General features: G+C 35.4%; 1 protein-coding gene across 8 annotated transcripts in view; it reads right to left on the reverse strand.

Annotated features, from left to right (window-relative positions):
* The window catches only part of MIER1 (MIER1 transcriptional regulator), a 65,552-nt gene that overhangs the window by 4,796 nt on the left and 45,537 nt on the right, over window positions 1–15,219 (reverse strand). For all 8 annotated transcript variants that reach the window (XM_054483883.2, XM_054483901.2, XM_054484006.2 and 5 more), the window contains 5 exons: window positions 12,234–12,385; window positions 11,449–11,530; window positions 10,213–10,307; window positions 6,490–6,617; window positions 1,329–1,468 (listed from right to left, as the gene is read on the reverse strand). In XM_054483883.2, the coding sequence (XP_054339858.1) occupies window positions 1,329–1,468; window positions 6,490–6,617; window positions 10,213–10,307; window positions 11,449–11,530; window positions 12,234–12,385 (597 nt within the window). The remainder of the gene's footprint in view (window positions 1–1,328; window positions 1,469–6,489; window positions 6,618–10,212; window positions 10,308–11,448; window positions 11,531–12,233; window positions 12,386–15,219) is intronic.

A 15,219-nucleotide genomic window follows, 5' to 3' on the forward strand; every position in this document is an offset into this window, starting at 1 on the left:
AATAACTAAGATTTCAAAAGTACTAATTAAAGCCCCATATAAAAAAGTAATATAATATTGGGATGAAAAGTTCCTTCCTTTCTTTGAAAAAGCTGGCAGTTTTGACTGTACGTAATGTTGAGTGGCTTTTGAGCTACAAGTAATTTATAAGTAACTTATGAACACTTTCCTAGCCTAACAGCATGTTCTCATCAAATAATTTTTTAAAAAGGAAAAGAAAATGATTTATTTGGTGTTAATGTTAAGAACAAACAGGAAAAACAGTAGTAGTACCAACTGTCTGCCTCCCTTCAGCCCATACCGTTAGTCCCAAGGTCAGAGTCTCAGCATCTTATTCTACTTCAGAATGGATGTGACAGACATTAGACATCAAGTCAATAAACCTTCTTGGACCAGGACATAGTTACTGGGCCTTAAGTTTTGTTTGTTTGGTTTATTCTTAGAAGTAGTGAGGGAACAGAGAGGGGTCATGAAATGAACTAAGCATATACGCTCCAGCAGTACCAATGTGAGACCAAAGGTCAGAAGAGGATCAAGGCTTTCACACTGTTTCTCTTCCAGTTTCTGTCAGGAAGAAGTCAGCTCTTCACTGGTACTCTCCTATTACCAGTTTCCTCACAGGAGCTGGGGGTGGAGCTTATCACTTTCTTCTTGGAACTCTTTTACTTAGCAAGATCATTTAATCAAAGAAGAAATCAAAATAATTCTCTGGCTCTTACTACTGATCAGCACAGTGATCTCTGGTCCACTGTATATTTTAAACGGAAACACTATCTGAACCTCAAACAATTGGTATGCCTTTTTCTTCTCTTTCTCTTGGAGAGAAAAACAAGTATTTCTGTAGAATATTAATGTACAGGTTGATAGCGGCTTTATCTTTTCTCATTCTTCAGGTTATTATGCTATCAAAGAGAACTTAAATATTCAAAACAGTGCACTTGTTACCTTACATCAAGGTATTTCGCAATGATCTGTATATCTCATGTGAAACTGCAGGGTTTTGACCTAAGAGTTAACATAAATACTTGTATCTAGGCATCAGCCCAACTAGATAGACAGGAAAAGAGATGCTACTGAAAAAGAACAAATTTCTTACAAGAAATAGTCACTGTTGATAGTATGCTTTATTAAAATTACTTTTTATTGATGTCCAATCACTTTGTATTCTGTTAGTATATATGTATGCTGATGTTATGTTTGTCTCATGTGTTATCATTTTTTACTTTCTGCTCTGGAAGTTTAACAGAAACCCAAACTGAATTTCCCAAGTCACTGAAAGAAAGTGTCCCTTATTATGAAGAAAGAGAAATGTTTCTCTGGTTGCTTACCATTTTGATTAGTAGTGCTTACAGCGCCATCTTCTTTCTCAGACTGGCTGTTACTACTGTTTGATGCAGTTGGGGGAGGGGATGGTGCTCGACTAGATGCAGCACTTTCACTTTCATCTAGAAGACGATCCATGTAATCCCTTAAAATTAATAAAACAATTTTTATATTAAAAAGAGCTGAAAATTAAAAATTAGTTGAGGTTAAATTTAGAAGGGTTTCTTAACAAATATATCCTAATATTCACTTAACATTCATTCCAGTGCTTCATCTATCATACCAGGATCTGAGTATTTAAATGAAAAGCTCCTTTTGGTTACATGTTTATAGGAAAAATGCATAAAGGCTTTAAAGTAACAAATTTTAGAGACCCATAGGAAATTTTAAAGCTTGTAAAGTTGTAGGCAGGTGCTCAGAGTGGCCCAACTAGAACTGGAAGATCTCTTAACTGAAGTGATAGGGGTGATGTCTAGCAACAGTACAAAAGAATTTCTGTACAAACACAGATTGAATTTTAAAGCTCCTAAAGGCAATACCTAAAAGACAAATTTGAGCCCAAAAAAAAGGACTGATTACCTCCTAAAACCTTCCTGGATATTTTTGGTATTATATTTCTGCCAGATCTGAGCTATAAGATGCTAACTAAATTCCTGGGATTATCTGCTGGTTTTATCCTGTCACTTTCTCATTGTATGTGAGCTCATTTCTTCTCTAAATCATTCCTGAACTACGTAACTGTGGTTAAGTGACATTGGTGAGCAGATCTGGGATAGAGAGACTTGTCTCTCTCAGGTTTAGTGTATTACCTACAAAATGTAGATAAATCATACCTCTATCTAACACACATGGCTATTGCATTATACATGTACATGAAAATGTTTCATAATCCAAAAAGTGCTACTAAACCACTAGAATAAAAGTCAGCCAACTATAGCCTGTGGGCTGGCCATCTGTTTTTTGTAAATAAAGTATTATTGGAACCTAGCCACACACATTTGTTTACATAGTGTCTATGACTGCTTTCCTGCAACAGCTGCAGAACTGAGTAGTGTGATTAAGTCCTTTCTTACTACAGAGCATAAAATATTTATTCTCTACCTGTTACAGAAGAAGTTTGCTGATACTAGATACTGCACTAGAATTCCCCAAGGACAGGAATTTTTAGTCTATTTTGTTTATACCTGCACCACTGGTACCTAAGTTGTGCAAGGCACGGAACAGAAAGAAACTCAATAAAATTTTAATTGTGTTATTTATCTTAAAATTCCTTCAGCATAAGTATGATAGAAATATTAAGACAAATCTCTTAGAATTTTGTGAGCAGAGTAAATAAGAAGGAAACAGTGGAAGCTCTGAGGAATTTTCTGAAAGTCTGTGTTAATAGTCTATAATATGCTATTAATTGTAGTTATCTCAACCTATATGGTCATCATTGTCTCCTAGGTTATAGGGATTTAACAAATATAGAGATGTGACACCTGACTTCAAGAAACTTCTAATAGTCTGAGGTATAAAACTAATACATATCACAGAAATGTATGTGACCATGACCTACTCAATTTACATTCTATGCCTTATTTTCCTCATCTGTAAATGAAGGGAATTCAATTAGATGGTCTTGAATACCTATAAATCTATATAGAATTAAATTAGATAGTCTTGAAGACTTCTTCAGCTTTATGCTACTCATCATAATTATAGAAAAATTACATAACAAATTTGAAGCACACAGAAGTGTGGTTGAGTCCCAAAGGGACTTCAGGTGCTAAGGCTAATAGAAGACACATGATGAGGAATTGTTGGAAATAAATATGTTATAGTGGGAATGGATAATATGAAGGAAGTTAAAAGCCAAAGAAGGCCGGGTGTGGTGGCTCACACCTGTCAACCCAGCACTTTGGGAGGCCAAGGCAGGCGGATCACCTGAGGTTGGGAGTTTGAGACCAGCCTGACCAACGTGGAGAAACCCTGTCTCTAATAAAAATACAAAATTAGTCGGGTGTGGTGGCGCATGCCTGTAATCCCAGCTACTCGGGAGGCGGCGGCAGTAGAATCACTTCAACCCGGGAGGTGGAGGTTGCAGTGAGCTGAGATTGCGCCACTGTACTCCAGCAGCCTGGGCAACAGGTTGAGACTCCATCTTAAAAAAAAAAAAAAAAGCCAAGGCAAAGGAAACAAGAGTTGATATCAAAATTATTTTTAATTTCTGGATACAGTCATAATTCTGTGAAAGGATAATAATTATCATTATTTCCTAAAGATTAATAGCATCCAGAATGTTCAGGAAAGGGCAGAATCAGACAAACCATCCAGAAAGCTGGAGCAGCACTCAGGTAACCAAAGTTATCCTGAGTTAATTTTTAGTTTTTGGAAAAATTATTTGGAAAGCTGAATATTTTACAATGAAATCTCCAATAAGGCTCCCAGTTCTTCCAGGTAGTAAATAGGGACAATGTGTAGCAGAATCTTTCAAAGGCTGTTTGTAGGCAGAAAAGGGGAAAATGTGTTTCATTCTGGTGAACAAATGACTTTCAGAATAATGTGCTCTGAATTATGGATTTTGACCTAAAAAGGAGGATGAGAAAATTCACTCAAATTTCTCTCTAAACACATTAGCTTAATGTTTTATGAAGTCACTTAAAGTGCAGCTATTAACAGAAAGAGATGGTAATGGAAGCAAATCAGAAAAATTTATCCCCATCTGGAAAGAAATGTACTGTTTGGTCACTGCTTCTTACAGAAGACATAACACAGCCAGAAGGGAAGAGTCTCAGTAAAAAAGTATGATTCTTTCACTTAAATAAACTTTATTAAAAAAAACAACCCAGTAGGGCTACAACGGAAGCCTACAAAACCATGGTATTCCTGCCTAAGGGAAAAAACACATTAGTTCACGTCATACCATTATACCAGGTGACCACTATTAAGATATTGTTTACTTTTAACTGTGGCCACTCTACCTACAGAATATTTAACCTTAAGAGTCATCAAAGTTACAGATAAAAGTATCTTCAAAAAGTTTTCAGAAGCTACGGGGAGATCAATAGAGAAATTAGAACATTTGGTGGCGCATCCCTACCTAACCTGTTGAGCTTGACATCACAGAGGACCAACTAAGCCAGCCCACACTTTGGTGATGCTTTCTGAAAGAGAAAACTGGATGAACCATGGGTCTGACCCAGCATGGCCATTCTTATCTTGTTACTGCTGATGATTACAGACTGAATGTAGCTCACGTGTGAACATTATTTCTGAAATGGTTGAAAAAAATAAAAGATGTTACTATTGCTTTTCCCTACATAATAGCTTGAAAATCATGACTATTTTAAGATATATCTGCAGACTAGATGCTATATCTAATTCTGTATTATTATGCTTGAATACTACCAATGGAAAAAAAATTAACTATAAATTTAACGTTAAATTAAGCAATTAGATAAAATTTGCAATACTGGTATTTATGAAATTCTACTTTAGCAGTCACCAGCTTTGAATAATGGGGGATGATGTACACACTCCACTGTCCCATGATTTCCAAGGGTGAATCATACCCATTTATTCGGATTATTTTACTGTGGGCTTTAGAGCATTTGACCTTCTAAGGAAGTGACCAGCAGAGACACCTATAAATGAACTTGACCAAGAAACAGTGCAGTTTAGGAGTCTGAAGAGCAAGATCAAATAAACATACAAGCACATCTTTTTTTTTTTTTTTTTGGAGACGGAGTTTAGCTTTGTTGCCCAGGCTAGAGTGCAGTGGTTTGATCTCGGCTCACTGCAACCTCCGCCTCCTGGGTTCAAGCAATTCTTCTGCCTCAGTCTCCCGAGTAGCTGAGACTATAGGCGTGCACCACCACATTGGCTAATTTTTGTATTTTTAGTAGATATGGGTTTTCACCATGTTTGTCAGGCTGGTCTTGAACTCCTGACCTTATGATCCACCCGCCTCAGCCTCCCAAAGTGCTAGGATTACAGGAGTGAGCCACCACACCTGGCCCAAGCACATCTTTCGAAGGTAATTATTTGGTCGCTTTAAGAACATCTTTACTGGAGTACAATGACAAAGTCACAGCTTTGCATTATTTTTTTATTCTGTAAACATTAGGGAATAATTAAGGATAGTACTGTAAAGTTAATTCCACCATAACAATTAATCATCATTTTAAAGCAATTCATGAAAGACAGAGGTTCAATACTCTTTCTATTTAAGTAACAAATTGCCAGTGCTAGTGAAATGTTTCACTCCAAAGCTAGACTGAATGAGGTGAAGACAATAAATTCTCTTAATATGGGAATAAATTAGGCATATCAGACATTTTACATAAAGAATGGATACAACAACCCATATCTGTGTCACTGGGACTATGCTAGAGTTACATTACTAATTCTTAAATATTACTTGTTAGAGGAAAGATTCAGGAAAGCTAGGAAAAGGAAAGTCACCATATACATGTTTTTTTCCTCTATAAAAACACTGTATGCCAGGTACAGTGGCTCACTCCTGTAATCCCAGCACTTCAGGAGGCCGAGGCAGGTGGATCATTTGAGGTCAGGAGTTCAAGACCAGCCTGGTCGACACAGTGAAACCCGGTCTCTAATAAAAATTCAAAAATTAGCCAGGCGTCATGGCAGGCACCTGTAATCCCAGCTACTCGGGAGGCTGAGGCAGGAGAATCGCTGGAAGCCGGGAGATGGAGGCTGCAGGGAGCCAAGATTGCACCACTGCATTCCAGCCTGGGCAACAGATTTGAGACCACATCTCAAAAAAAAAAAAAAAAAGATTAAAACTGTATGTGCTTATACTGAATGGAACTGAATTTAAGAAAAACATGCTTTCACAGCTGTTCTGATCCATTTCTTCTCAATGGTGTATTAAAAATATACATTCTAAATCTTGCTTTAATGATATGCTTGTCTCATAATATGAACTGTAGTTTACAATATTTCATAAGACACTGAAAAGTCTAAATGCCTTATTTGTGAAGATATAATAGATGGTAAAGTTTAATGGATATTATAAAAGCAAGATTATATCACTCTTGGCCTTCTGGTTAAGATCAAGTATATAAAAGCAAGATTATCAAAATAATAATTAACTCAAGAAAAATCTAGAAAAGCTTAGCAAAAATGTATATATAGCTCTTAAGGAAAAAATTAACTCACGTTACACCAGGATGAAGATTATATTTCTTTTTTCCAAATCGTGTTTGCTGAGCAAAGAAATCATAACGTTCAGATTTTTTCCACATGTAATAGAATGCTACACATTCACCAACTGACCTTGTTCGGACCTATAAGAAACAAATGCCTGTTTTTAAGAATCTACTTTTTAACAAAGTTACTTCATGATAAACATCTGAAGTTTGAAAATAAATTTGGCTAGTCCTTAACTGAAATATAATCCTATATATAACATACAACACTGTAGCAGCTATGTTGAAAGCTATTCTTTCTAAACGTCTATTAAGAGAAATAATATATTGGCAACAGGTCTTCAGGTATACAGCACTGTGCTTTTTAAAATGCTACCATCATCCTAATTTACTAGAAAAATATATTCCTGTATTAAAAATGCTTGGAAGTTGGCCAGGCATGGTGGCTCATGCCTGTAATCCCAGCACTTTGGGAGGCTGAGGGGGGTGGATCACGAGGTCAGGAGTTCAAGACCAGCCAGGCCAAGATGGTGAAACCCCATCTCTACTAAAAATACAAAAATTAGCCGGGCATGGTGGCAGGCGCCTGTAATCCCAGCTACTCGGGAGGCTGAGGCAGGAGAACACTTGAACCCCAGCAGGGGGTGGGGGTGGGGGCAGAGGCTGCATTAAGCTGAGATCACACCTCTGCACTCCTGCCTGGGTGACAGAATGAGACTCAGTCTCACAAAAAAAAAAAAAAAAAAAAAGGCCTGGAAGTGGCATTCAGGTTAAAATAAATGTTATAAACAGTTTGCTAATACTTTTACTCACAGAGTACGAGTACCTAGGGGGTGTATCTTTAAATTCCCTTTTGAAAGATCCTCTTACTAGTCCCAACAGCAATCCAGACTCAGTTAATTTACTCTCTAGAAAGTCTGGGAAGATGCCACCGTGAGTTAAAAGTATCATAATAATGCTAATGCTTTGTTTACTAAGTTACTCTTGCGGCTTACTGTGCTGTACCTATTTTTGCAACTGAATGGCTCCTCTCACATAATGTTAAATGCCTACGGAATTAAATGATGCTGACAGAATCCCTTTTTGTTACTTAGCCGAGAGAACTGATGGTAGGGTTGATGTATCTACATAAAATACTGAGGATTTAGGGCTGATGTATATAAATAAAATACTGTTAACTTTTTTCCTTTTTTTTTTCTTTTTTTTTTTTTTGAGATAGAGTCATGCCCTGTTGCCCAGGCTGGAGTACAGTGGCACCAAACCGCTAACTGCAGCCTTGCCCTCCCAGGCTCAAGCAATCCTCCTGCCTCAGCCCCCTCAATAACTGGGACCACAGGTGCATGCCACCAAACTCAGGTAATTTTTCTATTTTTTGTAGAGATGGGGTTTTGCCATGTTGCCTAGGCTGTTCTTGAACTCTCGGGCTCAAGCAATCTGCCTGCCTCAACCTCCCAAAGTACTGAGATAACAGGCATGAGCCACTGCACCGGCAATACTGACAATTTAAAAAGAAATCCAGTGTCTATATGTGTTCTGGATGCAATATACTTCTTTATCCCATAAATTTCTGCTCTTGAAGTAAATATTCTGTAGCACTGATTGCACCTAAAGGACAAATGTTGATGATACCCTCCCTTACCCAACATATATTTTGCTTTCTTCCCGTTTGCACTTTACAGCTCTGATCCATATTGCTCTGAGACTGACAGCAATCAGGACTTTAAAAAAATCATCCTCTCAAGCTCTTTTTTGTCTCCTCTAGGATCTTATTTCTAGATAGATTCGAACTAAGTCAACTGTACTTTACTCAAAGCAAAAAGATAAAGTCATTTTGGGGCATGCAAAGTTAAGATTATGAAAAATCTTCAACAAAAGCCCTCAAAATAGAACTTATGATTAAGATCTGAACTTTAATTCCAGATATAAAAACAAACTCGATATTCTCATTAGAGTACTCTTCTCCCTTTTAAAGAATTACTGTTGTCTTTTTGTGCACTAGAGTAATTTAGTGTATTATGTAGAGGTCAGCTGACTTCTACCTTGTAACATTTAAATGCCACTGTCCCAAATATTTATGAGAAATCAAGGTTATACTTTTAATACTTATGTTACTTGGCTCTAAGTTTCAAGTCACCTATAATTTCTCAACTCCTTTAAAAAAATCATATTGGTCTGGGTTGTTGCTGCTGCTTGTTACATCAGCTATCATTCCAGGGGTCCCTTCCTTAGGTAATTCAGCGTGGTTTGGTTAAGAGTGTTTTAATTCAAGCAGAAGTGCTAAAAAACAACAACAACAAAACCTCATCCAAAAATGTTGTCCCTTTCAACCATGAAACAATGAACTTTTTTCTTTTTTAATCAAAAACATACACGGCCAGTCACATAATGCACTCCTTTTCTTGAATGTTAACTATATTTGAGGTTATCAGATGATATGAACACAATATTAGGGGTATACATTTTTGAAACTAATTACATTGTCTTCTAAGTTATCCTAAATGCTAAAACTAAACATTTCTCTATTAGTGTTATCTGTGGTAAACTGCCAACATTCAACAAAATAATTAAGAATGAACTAATTGGGAGTGGGGCTCTTCACTGCCCAGTTACCGCTTAAAAAAAAAAAACAAAAACAAGAATAAACTAGTTAATGCATGACAAAATTTAAGAAATGAACCCACAGGATTTGTAAATATTTTATTAATAACAAAAAATACTAAATATGTGTCAAAAAAAATCAACTGGATACAATCCAATCACATCCAAATGTATAAAAAGAGAGATGTGGTAGAAGACTATTCAGAGCCTCAGACATAAGCCCAGGTACTTTCAACAAGGTCCTGGACAAGCTACGACACAAAACTTAGAAGCTATCTTTAAGGAATTACATAAACCAATACCCTTGTCATTTCTACTAACTAAAAATAATGTGATAATCATAAGCCTAGGAATTAATTTCCTACATTTAATCTCCAAGACTTTAATTCTGCCTGTCCTAATCTGTTGTCCTAATGTGTTGCTCATGGAAACAACATATTTTTCTATTCTATATAATTATATAGTTACTATTAAAAATCGTACCTAATTTCAGTTATAAGAATTAAGCCCCCAAACAAATCTGTAAGGAAGTATAAAGTTATTTGGAGTATAAATTACATGACTGATATTATCAACATGAAATGAGAAATGATTATGTTAAATAAAATCCTCAAACTATAACTATAAGAATATAAAGCTGATTTATCGACACAGAAGCTTCTAGAAAATTAAATGTTGACTAAAACTAAGTTAAATATTAAGTATTTGATTTTAGACCACTCAGGACTTAAGCAAATGTAATAAATATTTTAACTGCAAATAATGTCATGTTGAAAGTGCTTCAAAGTTTCCAAATTACTTCAAAGGCCCTCCATAAAATAGTCACAGACTGTGGAAAACAGCTATAAAGAATTGCATTGCACATACACACCCCAACTAGAAGTTGATTAACATGCTTGTAAATGAGTACAATTCTTAAACACCTGCAATATGATGCACTGAAAACAGTCACCAACAGGTAATTATAGGTTAGGAAGTATAGGCAGCCTTACTATAATTACTCACTAAATACCAAAATATTGTCATATTAATTATGAAACCTTTAACACTAGACAATATAACAAATTAAGATACATGACCATTTGAGTTGTTCAACTAAATTTCTTTTTGCAAAAAAGAGATTATCATTACTTACTTTATTAGCCTGAATCAAATGAAAATCCTTTCCATAGGCCTTCAGCCCTTGTTCAAAATTTCTACACTCTTCCTCTGTCCAAACAGATAATTCCTCTGACAAGATGGGAGGAACAAACTGTTAAGCAATATTCCCCCAAATATTGCATATAACAAAACTACAAATGAAAACTTAACCTTCTGGTAAAAATGAGGGAAGCATTTTACTCCTGAGCTCCATTACTAATTGTTGCAAAAGATAAAGTGACAACAATTCCTTATTTAATAAGATTTTGAATGATTTGGTCCCTACCTCTCCAGCTTCAACTTGTGCCACTTTCTTCTTAATTCTTACTGATCAAACTATCTTAGCCACCTTTCAATTCCTTAAATTTGCCATGTTCTTTCTTACTTCAGACTTTGTGCATGGTGTCTCTCCTTTGCTTAGAATTATTTCCTGCCTCATCCCCTTTCACTGAGATAATTCTTTTGCATCCCAACAAAAATATTACTTCATTCTGAATGCTTTCCCTAAAAGCACTACCCTCTCCGCAAATACGTTAAGTCCCATTACTACAGGTTTCAATAGCACCCTCTAATTTTCCTTGAAGAATTCATCAGCTATTTTCCAGTTTCCCTACCTAAGCTCTAAGCACCGCAAGGGGAAGGGACTTTGTTTATAGTTACATCCTCAGAACTCAGAAGTCACTCAAATTTTTGTTAAATAAATATCTCTCATTCGTTACTTAAATAAATAAATAAATAAATATATATATATATGTAGTACTCTTAGTGAAGGGGGGTAGGAGCCAGATACAGTATAAAAAAGAAAAATCCAAATTTTAGTCATGGCTTCATTACTGATGAATTATGTTTGCTTTCGCCAAGTTACTTTAGTTCAGAGGATCTGAGGCTCATCAATTTTTACCTTTAAGTAAAGGTATTATCTGTCATACTACCTAGTTCATAAGGCAATTATCAAGATCAAATAAGAAAATATTTATAAATATGCCTTGAATGCATAAGGCAGTATAAATTTTTACATTTTTACTTACATGATTGTATTTTCCAACAAAGAAGTAAGGGACAATCTTAATCCCACTCCCCATAATGACTTGTGTAATACTTGGTATTTTGTAAATATTTATCAAACTCAGAAAAATCAGTATTATTAAGTTTAGGCTATACCTAGGTAAATTGAAAAGCTTAATTTTAAAATTTCTGCCAAATCATGAAAATGAATAAAAACTATACTTACCTCTAGCTGCTTTTACATTAAATCTTAATCTTCTCAATGCTTCTTCTGTATCAAAATTGCATTTAACCAATTCATATAAAGCCTAGAAAAATAAAAGGCTTGAATATGTGACAAGGACTATAAACAGTTCAATGCTACAATTTCTTAAGAGTAAAGGTTTTTCAAAAATCCAGTGTTTTCAACCTTTTTGAGGGCAAATAACTTTAGTGAATGTTATATATAGAGAACTCCAAAGAAAAACAAATATGAATTCGATCCTGATAAATCAACTACCTTTAAATATGTACAAAGTAGGATATGTAAAAACTTGGTGGCCATAGTATCCTAGGAACTAAAAAGAATTCATTTTATATCAATGAAAATCCCTTCTTTGTGGCTTGAGATTCCTATAATTTTAAACAAATCAGAAAAAAACAATGATTAAAAAGGTAAAAAAGATAGGTTCATGGTAGGCACTGGTGTTACCATGTACATAACATAATCCGAGGTGAGAACTCCAACTTGATATACACAGATTCTTAGGGATAGCCAAAGGAATTTTAAAAAGCCTAATGAAAAGTATATACAGGCAAAATAAAACATCAGGTTTTTGTTTCGTTTTTGAGTTTCACACCAATGAAGTCACTGTGCTAACAACGGGTATCTTACAGGGATTATAACCTCAGATTCCCTGTCAATAATGTTATACAAAGTTTGGTGGACAGAATAACAACAATGCAAGTGACAGCATTTACATGTATAAATGTGTATGGCAAAGTTCTAACAGTTGTTTCTTATTCACAGACCTGTTCATTGTCTTTTATGTGAGATCCTTCAGGAATTGCTTCTACACCCTTCTCATCACCTGTTCTTCTAGACGCATCTTTAAGAAATATAATCACTTTATCTTCTGGTAAGTACTCAGGGTCCCACAGGAGCTGATCATCATTTTCATATACTAAATTAGTAAAAGACAATGTTAAACAAATTTCTAAAAACTGATAGAGTTTGTGTTAAAACATATTACTAAATAAACAACTCAGAGCCAAATGTTGAGAACTGAGGTACAGTGTGGTTCTACTACTTGCCTGACTTCATTCTTGGGCAACAACTACAGTTTAAGTGAATTAAACAATTTAAACAGAGAGGAGGTACCACTTTATGCCCCCTGCAGATCCAGTCTGACTTTATCTTGAGTTTACCAAATTCCAAGCTCTCTTGGTTTGAATACCGTCTCTACTAGTTACTACATGTATGATGACCTTGGGCAAATTATTTCCCTTCTGTCTCATCTGTGAAAGGAGGTAACAATAACTCTACCACATAGTTTTAAGGATTTAAAGCACTTTACAATCATTCTGGCACATATTAAAATCCTGTAATTGTAACTGTAACTATTATTTTTGAAAAAATGTCTAGAAGAATGCTCACCAAATGTTAACACTGCTTAATTCCTGGTGGTGGGATTTGAGGTAAATTTTACTTTCTTTATGTTTTCTGTGATGCTTGAGTTGTATAATGTATATAAATCACTTTCACAAAAACAAGTCATTACTTTTTTAAAGGTATTTAAGTTTCATCATAATTTCCATTATAAGAAGATGAAAGCCTAAATCTAATTAAAACTCAAAAAGTAATGAAAGGAGGATGACCTAAGACAAAGCCTGTGGAATTCTAAATGATAAGAAGAAAACATGGATAAAATTCAAAAGTCACAAACAGAAGAAATACCAAGAATGTAACATCACAGATGCTAAGGGAAGAGAGTGTTTCAAAGAATAGCTTCAAAGACTGGTTAAATTCTGTTGAGTGATGAGGATGAAAATTGAAAAAGGTTATGCCAGCTTTACTAACAAGGAGGTGAATGTTGTGAGAACTTTCTATAGAGAGATGGAAACAGAAGCCACATTGGATAAGATTGAAGAATAAATGGAATGTGAAGAAATAAGACTCTTGAAAAGTTTAGTTATGATGGTGGAGATAGGGGAGTAGCTAGAGAGTAGAGTTGAAGAAAGTTTTTATGTTGTTTTGGTTTGTTTGTTTTCAAAGATGAGGCAAACATGTAAATGACAGGAAGGAGCCAGCCTGAGAAAGATTATAAGAGACAAAGAATAACTAATAGCGTCAAAGTTTCTTTTATTATGAAAAGAAATTAACAGCTAATTAAGCATATCCTATGTACCAGGCAATGAATTTTTTTTTTTTTGAGACGAAGTCTCGCTCTGTTGCCCAGGCTGGAGTGCAGTGGTGCGATCTCGGTTCACTGCAACCTCCGCCTCCCAGGTTCAAGCAATTCTCCTGCCTCAGCCTCCAGAGTAGCTGGGACTACAGGCATGTGCCACCATACCTGGCTAATTTTTTGTATTTTTTAGTAGACAGAGTTTCACCGTGTTAGCCAGGATGGTTCTCGATCCTGACCCCGTGGATCCACCCACCTCGGCCTCCCAAAGTGCTGGGATTACAGGCGTGAGCCACTGCGCCCAGCCATATTATTTTCACACGAATTACCTTGTCCCCTCACCCACACACACTTCAAAACCTTCTTCTATCTTTCCTTGTTTCCCAAAATAGATACTTTTGTTTAAAGTACAGCCCAAAGGAAAATATTTAGAAAATTTTCCTTAATAAACATCATTCCTTTTCTAATCTGCTGGTACAATCCTAGTTATATCCTAAATTATAAATACAATAAAACTACCATGATAAAATGAATCTGGATATACTGCTATTGACTTCTATTCTCTGCTCAGCCTCTGTTCTCTGCAGACTAAAGTTCTTATATTCTTGCGATCTTTGGGGTAGACAAGGCCATACAAGGAAACCCTAATTCGGAAATAATTCACCCACCTATTCACTTAGGCACCAAACGTTTACTAAGTGCCTATGAGGCAAGGATCGACCTACTTACCAGTAAGTCTACAAAGATGAGTAAACAAAAGGTTAAAATACACTGTGGTTAGTATAAATGATAACTTACATGAATTCAGGAAAAAGTTAAGGGTAGCTCAGGAGATTTTGTAACCAAAACAGATACAAGTCCAAAGGAGCATGCCTGGAATGTTATGATAACTAACAAATCATGTTTATTTAACTGTTTGAGAATTAGGAGTGCTAACCAATGAAGAATATATAATCTGCATGGTGCCTAATAAAAAAAGTTGATGGCAGAGAGAAAAAATTTGTCAATGTCTCTCCAAGATACTAGGTAAGGAGGTTTCCATGTATCAATGAAAAGGAGAATTCTGATCTATCCATTAAGTAATCCCTACAATAAAGATATCAGGATATCTTAGTTTTGTGGCACTTAAAACAAAAAGTCTGTGCTCACAAAACTGATGAAAAATATCCTGTGAAATGTTTTCCATAAGAATGTACTAATCAGCACTGTCCCTTTGACAGGTTTTATTTCTAACAGCATAGTTTACCTAATAGTTTCATGAATTTGGTTTGTGGTATAGGGTATCCTAAGAGGAGACAAATTCTGGGTATCCTGACAGAAGTTTGAATTTCTGTAACTACAAAGCTGAGGAGTGCCCCTTTACCACAGTAATCCCTCCAAAGCAATCTCATTCTGCTAAGTTTAGTCTGATCCTCCTTACACAAACAAATATACTTAAATTCTCAAAATGAGAAAGCTTCATAAATCACTCATCCCTGAAAAAAATTACACATGTATAATTACTTCTAAAATCATGTTAAAATGGAAAATATTAAGTTAGAATTTAAACCATGAAAAAATCAGAACAATTAGACAACAGAAAGATATAAAGGCAATCCAAATTAGAAAGGAAG

The sequence above is a fragment of the Pongo pygmaeus genome, chromosome 1, assembly GCF_028885625.2.
Source record: "Pongo pygmaeus isolate AG05252 chromosome 1, NHGRI_mPonPyg2-v2.0_pri, whole genome shotgun sequence".
In the NCBI taxonomy this organism is placed as follows: Eukaryota; Metazoa; Chordata; class Mammalia; order Primates; family Hominidae; genus Pongo; species Pongo pygmaeus.